The sequence below is a fragment of the Micropterus dolomieu genome, linkage group LG02 (assembly GCF_021292245.1).
Source record: "Micropterus dolomieu isolate WLL.071019.BEF.003 ecotype Adirondacks linkage group LG02, ASM2129224v1, whole genome shotgun sequence".
NCBI classification, from domain to species: domain Eukaryota; kingdom Metazoa; phylum Chordata; class Actinopteri; order Centrarchiformes; family Centrarchidae; genus Micropterus; species Micropterus dolomieu.
Genome location: NC_060151.1, coordinates 6,991,840 through 7,000,073, shown reverse-complemented (window position 1 = coordinate 7,000,073; position 8,234 = coordinate 6,991,840). Strand labels below are relative to the sequence as shown.

Here is an 8,234-nt window from a genome sequence, read left to right as displayed (position 1 = left end):
GAGACAAAGAGAAAAATTAATTATTATATAACCGTATGTGCTTACAGGACAATCCACCCACTTTTAGGGATTGTGTAACAACAACATCACATTGTATTATATTGCATTGAAATGGAGATGGACTTCAGTTCTACAATTTGCATTCAGGATTATTGAATTTTGACTTCAAGTATCTAACCATTCATATAAAAGCTGTATACTCCTTAAAATATGACACCATATGGCCTGTGAGTCTGGATTTGGACTCTGATTACACAGCAGCCTTTTCTGTGTCAATATAAAGAATGCAGTGGGACTTGGCCAGGAGGCTGGCGGGACAGTTGAGCCGGCAGCAGCAGTCAGAGGCTCAGACTGTCTCTGTCCCGGCTTTGTCCTGCACATCACGCAGAGCTGACTCAGATATAGGCTGTTTAGTTTGAAACATTTTACAGTTTGGGGTTGCAACTCTGATATAAATATTCTGGATTTGGGGGGGGGGGGGGGGGGGGGGGGCAGTAGAGACTGACTTTATTCGTGTTCAGCTTGTTATTTGCAGAGTGCCCCTTAACGTTCAATCAAGGTCAGGTGGAGTAAAAGTAATGAGACATTAAACAAGTTTAAACAGGAGTCTCTAGTGCAGAGGCTATAATCAGAGGAGTGTGTGTGGGAACTTATGCAAGTTTTCTGCTTAACGTGAGCACAACATGTGATGATATGTTCATGCACTAAGCTCATGTCTATTAGTAGAAGTAGGCCAGTGTTACATCAGACAACTATGCCAGGGAGTTTACTGGCCCAGCTGGACAAAGTGTGTCAATGCGAAGCTCCTCTCATTGCAGATTAGCCTCAGATGCCATAAAGGGTACGTTGCCCACAGAGAATGGCAAGCTCTATAAAAGGCTTTCTCTGCAAAATGGAAACAGGGTGTGCCTCTCAAGCTTCACCTTTGTCTAAAGCTTAAGTTTCTGAGAAAAGTCAGATAGACAACCTTCTATCAAACGGGGGCATGTTTTTATATAATAGTTTCAAGAACTGTTTTTAACTGTGCTCAAGGAATATATAAGAAAGATTTATTCTGCTTGGTTGCCGATGGTGATTCATTCTGTTATGCCAGTGAGTAATGTATTACCTAACTGGTGGTTCTGGCATAAGGTTTCTAGAACATCATCTCAGTTAGATAGGATGACGAGCCAGGCTGCCAGCTTGTATGTGCTGGCCACAGACTGTGATTGCTATGTTCACAGTCACTGCTGCTTAAAACCAAAATGGCTGCTCACTTCAGTGTTACTCTTGCTTCGTTCGTGGGCTATTAAAGTTGGTTGATAATTCAGTTATAAGCGTGCGTGTATGTTGTGCAAAACCACACAAACACTGGTGAAAGAATGGAGAAAAACATTTCCTTTCCATGATATGTTGATAGTGTCAACATTCTTTTTATTTTATTTTTCGGTCTTGAAATGCTCCCATCTTCCACAATGAACATTAATGTCTTTACATACATATTCATGTCAAAAGGAAGCTATGGTAATGACCAACCAGACCAACCACCACCCACCTCTAAACACCACACTATCGTTGCCTGTTTTTTGTCCTTCTTTTTCATATAACCATCAGCAAAACCACAAACATTACTGATTAATACACACTGAAAAAAGGCGAGAGGGGAGCAGAGGAATGAGGCAAATACAAGTCATCACAGTCAATAGGAAAAAAGACACTGTATAGAGGAAAATACCTTGACAAAAAAAAGAGGATATAAAACCAATGAAATAAACATTACAGTGTTGTTCGAGGGTGGGTGGGGGAGGGGGGGGGGGCTTTACATTTATACACAACTACCAAAAAGGCCAAACATGGTACATAGACTTTTGTTAAACAAGGATCCAGTGCAGGCAATTCATCACTGCCCAGTAACAGAGCTTCACGGGAAAGTGATGAATAAGCCCTGTAATGAATAATGGGTTCACATTGGAAACAAGGGGCGTCCTTTTCTTCATTTATTCAGATTGTTGTCGGGGAATTTTAACGCTGGCACCAATTGGAGGGTTAGAGAAATTTGGTTTCGCATTAGCTTTTATTTCATAATAACTCAATTGTCTGGGATCTAATATGAGCCTCAAGGGCCATGCTTGGTCACACTACAAAACCTCATTTCATATCAGTAAATGTACAGTAACTATGCAGGGCTCTGTTCTTAGGTAACACAGAGGAGCATGTTCAGAACTCAGTGCACTGTAGTGTGTTTACATGAAAGTGACTTCACTCCTCCTGCATTCGCCCCAAGCATCCCATGCCGACATTACAGTTCAAGGCTGCGGCCTGTATCTAAAAAGGTCTGTACACAATGTCTGTCTATGTTCCTGTGGGCTTTTCTACAGTGATGCGAGTGGAGAAGAGGGAAATAAATACATTGGGCTAGTGAACAACAACAACAACAACAACAACAACAACAACAACAAGAAGATATGGTTGATAAAGCTCAAATAAACTAAAGGCTTATAGCCTGCAGCTGGTGAATTCCACCGAATATTTAAAGGCTGGTTAAAGGTTAAGAAATCCAAACATTTTAATGAGGCCCTTGCCTCAGGAAAAAAAACATGTTCTCCATTCAGTGCTGTTGGCGCTCCAAACTGGACGGCCATTTCTGTGTAAACAGGGCATTAAAAAATTATTAATGCTAAAGCTTAACAATCAAGAGAAAGGTGTTTTAATTTGAATGGGTCCTGTAGCAACAGTGGACAATGTGGCTGTACAGTAATTGCAACTCATAATAGGATGGTCACTTTCAAAACCCTCTTTTACCATTGCAGGTAGGTGGCATTTTTTGTTGAATTTGTATTCAAATTTCTTTGTAAAATATATATTTATAATAGATACATATATTCATATACACAGTAATATACAAACCAAGTGCTTAAAAAATAAAGGTGATGGCGATCTTTTGTGAAATAATGGAGATGGTTGGGGAGAGTATGGGTTGGTAGAGGTAGGGTCTGGGAAGAGGTATGGAACTTAATATTTGTAGTGTTGGTGGTGTTGGCGCTTCTTTGGTCGAGGGAAAATCCCCAGTGTATGTTTGCATTTGATTTTAATTAAGGCAGATAGCCATACATGTGTATGTTTGTCTACAGTCAGATATGTACCAAATTTATAGTACTGATAAAGCTCAAAACTTCTCATTTTCCTACATTCTTGTTTGTAAGTGATGTTGCTGATGTATGTTGTTGGATGACAAAGGTAGAAAAGTAGGCAGTTCCATTCCTCCTCTCATCACATAAACAAAAGTGCTTCTGTAAGTATGAAGAAGAAACAACAAATCTGTACAATATATGCAAATATGATACAGCCCTACAAGATGTCCAGCCTTTTAGGTGATATTCGGGGTAGGGGTGTAGAAAAGCCCAGCTTCCTGTCCCAAGGGCGTTAGGAGGGGATTTGATTATAGGGCAAAGGCATGATGGCAGGGTAGTTCTTAGAGACCAAATGTCTTTTGTTTAAGTCTTGACAAGTAAGTGTAGGTCACCTAATCTCGCCTCTTGTTTCGTCGTCCACCTGTCTCCTTTTTCCCACTGTCTTTCCTGGCGCCCTCCCCTGAGGCCGCCTGTTTATAGGCTCCACCCTGGCCCTCTCTGTTAATGTTCTGCTGTGGCGTGAGGGACAAGTAGGGATGCTGGGGAAGGGGGGGTGGTGTAGCAGAGGGAGGGGTTGTTGGGGACTCCTGGCCAGAGCAGTTGCCACCACTGCTGCCGCTGCTCATGGCCCGATGTTTGAGTCTGAGTTTGTGAGGCAACGCTGTGCCCTTCACCTCCCCCTGGGGATCCCGGCCCTGGGCCTGCGAGCAGGCCTGGGAGGAGGGCAGAGGCGAGGCAGGCTGGTGGAAGCCGTTAAGATGTTGGATGTGGTAGCTGACCATATCTGAGCAGGACGAGGAGGGGGACTCATCATCATCCGTGGAGGCCTCTTTGTCAGAGCTGCGGGGATCTCCATCACTGGATGAGGTGTCCTTGCCAGAGGAGCTTGATTGGCCTTGGTAGTAAGCCTCTCTCCTGGGCCCGCCCTCGTAGGTAAGCACAGGTGGCTCCTCGTCTTGGGCACTGAGGTACGAATGATGAGGCTGCTGGAGATGGTGGTACAGGTGGGAGTGGGTGACCCCCTCCACTGGTTTGTGGAGGAGCTCTGCAGACGAATTGCTGGTGTCTTGCTGGTGCTGGTGCTGCTCCTGCTGCTGTTGGGGGAGTTGGCAAACTCTGTACACCTGTCTCTCTTCCGCCTCATTATGGCTGTCTGAGAGCTCATATGGAGGGGAGTCTAATGTCTTCCTCTCCAGCTGTTTTGTCACCTCAGCCAGTGTCTCTGTGGAGCTCTCTGTAATGGACTGGGACAGTCGGCTGACACGTGTCTGGCTGCTGCCGCTGCTCTGCTTCTGGGCTTCCTGCAGATCGATGTCATGAGTCCTCGTCAGGGCATCCACAGGATAGGAGGCACTGCTGGAGCCATACAGAATGACGCTCCTCTGGGCAGCAGGTGGTTGAGGGGCAGGCTGACTGACAGTGTTGATAGCAGTAACAGACTCCAGATGGGTTTGTTGTTTGTGGTGGTGGTGCTGCTGCTGCTGCTGCTGCTGCTGCTGCTGCTGTTGGGTGTGATATGCCGCCTCCAGCTCCTGAGAATGCTGCTGGATCTGGTGGTGAGTGGGCACAGAGGCTAGACCACGGTGGATGTTGAACATGATCTGGGTGGTGGTGCCATTGGCAATGTCCATCTCCAGCCTGTCACCTTCCTGTTTGATCTCAAAGGGAACTGGCTCAGGGCTGTCCCTGGAGGAGCCGTCAGACATGTCAGAGAGGGAGCCACGTGGGGAGTATTTCACCAGCTGCCTGTGGCCCTCACTGCGTCCTGACTGCTCAGTTTCTGAGGAATCAGAGTTCATCATCACCTGAGAACCGCTAGAGTAACTGCTGGAGTAGTACTGAGTAGAAGAGGAGGAGGATGAGCCTCCATTTCCTGTGTTGTTGCCTCCACCTATCTGCTGGCTCTTTTCAATGTAGGAGGCGGTGCTTATAAGGCCGAAGCGCAGCTTCAGCTGGAGCAGCTCCGTCTTGAGCCTCACGTTCTCATCATTCAGTGCAATGACACGGTTCTCCAAAACCATATCATTGAGACGTCGCTTCTCCCGGGAGCGCTTGGCGGCCTCGTTGTTTTTGCGGCGTTTCTCCCAATAGGAGGCATCCTTCTTCTCATCAGAAATGAACTCACGCTTTCGCCTGCAGCTCATATTGGGTTTGGGCTTGATGAGGCGCCCCATGCGAGTTGGACTCCCCGGGACCGAAGAAGACTCTTCATAACCGCTGAAGGGCTCAAGGCAGTTTAGGTTATTCCCTGAGTTTTTGTTTAATGTTTTTAGAGCAGAAGTAAGATTTTCCATTCTTGTCTAATGGCAGCCAGTTTGAAATGATTCTTGGTCAACTTGGGTCAGAGGTCACGGGGAGGAGGGGGTTGTGATGAAAACGACCTTTGAAGGTTTCTCTCAGAGTTCTTGGTCTGTTTATTGCAGGTTCAGTGTAGTTATGACAAGAGGGGACTCAAGTGTCCAAAAAGATAAAGGACAGCTGTATCTCAGCATTAGCAACCCTCATTTATCCACTTGAAGGTTTTTGGTTCAGTGTCCTAGATCTCCACACGAACAGCAGGATGTAGGTTGGCCCGTCTACCTCAGCGTGTCCGTCTCTTGGGGAGCCTCGCTCTCGCTCCCTCTGTCTGTCTCGCTTCTCTCTGCAGTTGACTGCAAGATGAAAGGCTGCAGAGATAAAAACAGAAAAAAAGATATGTTAATCCATGTGGACTGCTGGTGCTCCATTATGCATTCTCATATCAGACTTAAAAGTCTTTCTTTTTAAGAGTTTTTATTTGTTATTTTGTTGTTATTCTTTTAAGCATGCATACTGATCTCCACATCTGAACATCTTTGCTTTGCTGTTTTGGCATGTCTAGCTTAAAGTGACTGTCGCCCCGTGCGACCAATGAATGGCCGCTAGACCTCAGTCTGACCTTTTCGCTATTGATCTACTCTGTCTTTAGCCTATGACCCCTGACCCTTAGCCTGGTGTGTTCATGTTGACTTTTGTGATGTAATGATAGCATTGAGTTCATAGCCAGGCTGATGAGCCTGTTTCATCCTGTCACCAAGTAGCAATAAAGACGTCCATATAATTAAAAAAAAATTTTTTTTTAAAACAAGTATCTGACCTCACACATTTTGAGGCAGCTGAAGGCGTGTGCGGCAACTGAGACAAGTGCACACATGGAATAAATAGTGAAACACCACAGAAATTGCATTAGTGTAATGTGCAGAGCGCACAAAACTGGATTGTTTAAGGATTAGCTCTGAGTATTTGGGCCAGACAGAGCAAAGAATGAGTCAGATACAGGGCTGGTGAGGTTCCCTGGATCTGTTTTAAAACATTTCACAAATGAGGGACAGCCCACCACTTTTCTGCTGAGAAGATGCGGCTGAAATACCGGTACCCCCCGCGTTCATCCGCAAAAGAATGTGGCAGCATTCTTTGCCAAAACAACTCAATGCCAAATCAATGATGCGGAGCGAGCAAATAAGGCAGACAAAGGCAGCAGCTACTGCAGGTCAAGGATAAAAGAGGCTGAGACTGGGGCGAGAGATTGGGACGTGTAGGGGCAGCTGTGAGGTGAGGCATTGATAAATATAGGTCAAGGGCCCCTGGGAAGAAAAGAGGCAGGACACGGGCAGGAATAACATGGCCTATTAACATTTGGTTAAAACACAGGGGTGGTTGGAAAGTCTCATAACCATGGAGATGGGTGATTCGGAGCTGAAACACAGCAGGCAGCCCTGCTGTAATGAGCTGAACAGGTGTGCCTGCACACAAAACCAGCTTGGTGTTGAAGTTAGTATAACATCAATGAATTCAAGAGAAAAGTCCACTTAGATTGCTTTGATTGAATTTATCAGATTGGCAAAGTGACTGTAGTTTATAGACTATAGTCTATACTTTTAGCTAAAGTCTCTCCTCGGTTGTGCATTGGTGTTGTATAGTCAAATGTATCCATAAAAATATAGTCACAGTAAGGCCCATCCATATTTAACGGCTGCAGTAAATGTGTCTTACTCAACATCTGCACTCCAAGGTTAAACTGCATTAGCACTATGACACTGTCTGAATCTGTAATGTCGTAATCTTGCAAAGTGGTTGCACTGGTTATATTCTGCTCTTACCCAAGATCTGACACCATTATGTAACTACAGGCCTCACAATGAATATAGATCTGAGCCGAGATTCTGAGAAAAATTTTACCTCTAAAATGCAGACAATGGAAGACAGTCACCACAGAACCAAATATAATTGAAGAATATACATTACATTCACTCCATAGGCTATTTATATTTGAAATTAAAGGCACTCCAATATGTTTTCCCTCTGCTTGGCTGAATAGTTTAAGGTTATGCTCTTGAGCCTCTGACTTGTGGCTGTTGGGCAGGAGAGAGAACGAATGAGAGGGTAGGCTGTTTCTCAGCATGTCCCACTGACCCAGAAACTGGGGACCGACCACACTCCCTTGTGTAAACACAACTCTAACTACCTCCACTGTAGGCTCGCTGGAATATAGGTCAGCCAGAGCTGCGGAGGGGTGAAGCGGCAGTAAAGGGAGAGATCTGAAAGAAGACAAAAAGAGATGGGAGGACAAAAAAGAACAAGGAGGCGCAGCCAATTTAGAGCATTGTCTAAATATAGACGGAGGTGAGAGCAAGTGGAAAGGAGACAAAGAAATAGAGGGAATCAGTGAGGCAGAGTTAAATCAAAGAGAGGCATGGAGATGAGGATATGGGCAAACCAGAGGCAACTGCGACAATGTTGGTATTGCATAAATAGAAGGAATGTGTCACCCATAGCAACAAAAAGGGGGGAAACAGAAGGCCCAGCCAATCATATCCGATGTTTTCTCCCTTCCTCTGAACCTGTGGCTTGTCCTGGCCAAAAGCAGGTGGCGAGAAAACAACGTTCTGTAACAAAAGGAGGGTGACTGACGTCAGGGAGTGCGTATTTTGCACATGTCTCCTACGGTCAGGATGAGCTATACACATGAATGAACTCATGTGTTTAATTAACTCACAGTGGTGGCTCTCGCTTTTCTCTCTGTGTATGTCTGTCTCTGCCTCTGTAACACCACTCAATATCCGACCACGTGAATGAGCGTGAATCACGCCGACACACAAGGTGTTG

At 45.3% G+C, this 8,234-nt stretch overlaps 1 protein-coding gene across 3 annotated transcripts in view; it reads right to left on the bottom strand.

The window, feature by feature from the left end:
• Nucleotides 1–1,374: 1,374 nt before the first annotated feature.
• Nucleotides 1,375–8,234, bottom strand: part of nfil3-2 (nuclear factor, interleukin 3 regulated, member 2) — an 11,810-nt gene continuing 4,950 nt past the window's right edge. For 2 of the 3 annotated variants that reach the window (XM_046040312.1, XM_046040321.1), the window contains exon 2: nt 1,375–5,776. In XM_046040312.1, the coding sequence (XP_045896268.1) occupies nt 3,503–5,404 (1,902 nt within the window). In that variant the 5' untranslated portion in view covers nt 5,405–5,776 and the 3' untranslated portion in view covers nt 1,375–3,502. Of the gene's footprint in view, nt 5,777–7,593; nt 7,664–8,234 lie in introns of those variants that run through there. The other variant, XM_046040327.1, reaches the window with a different exon arrangement.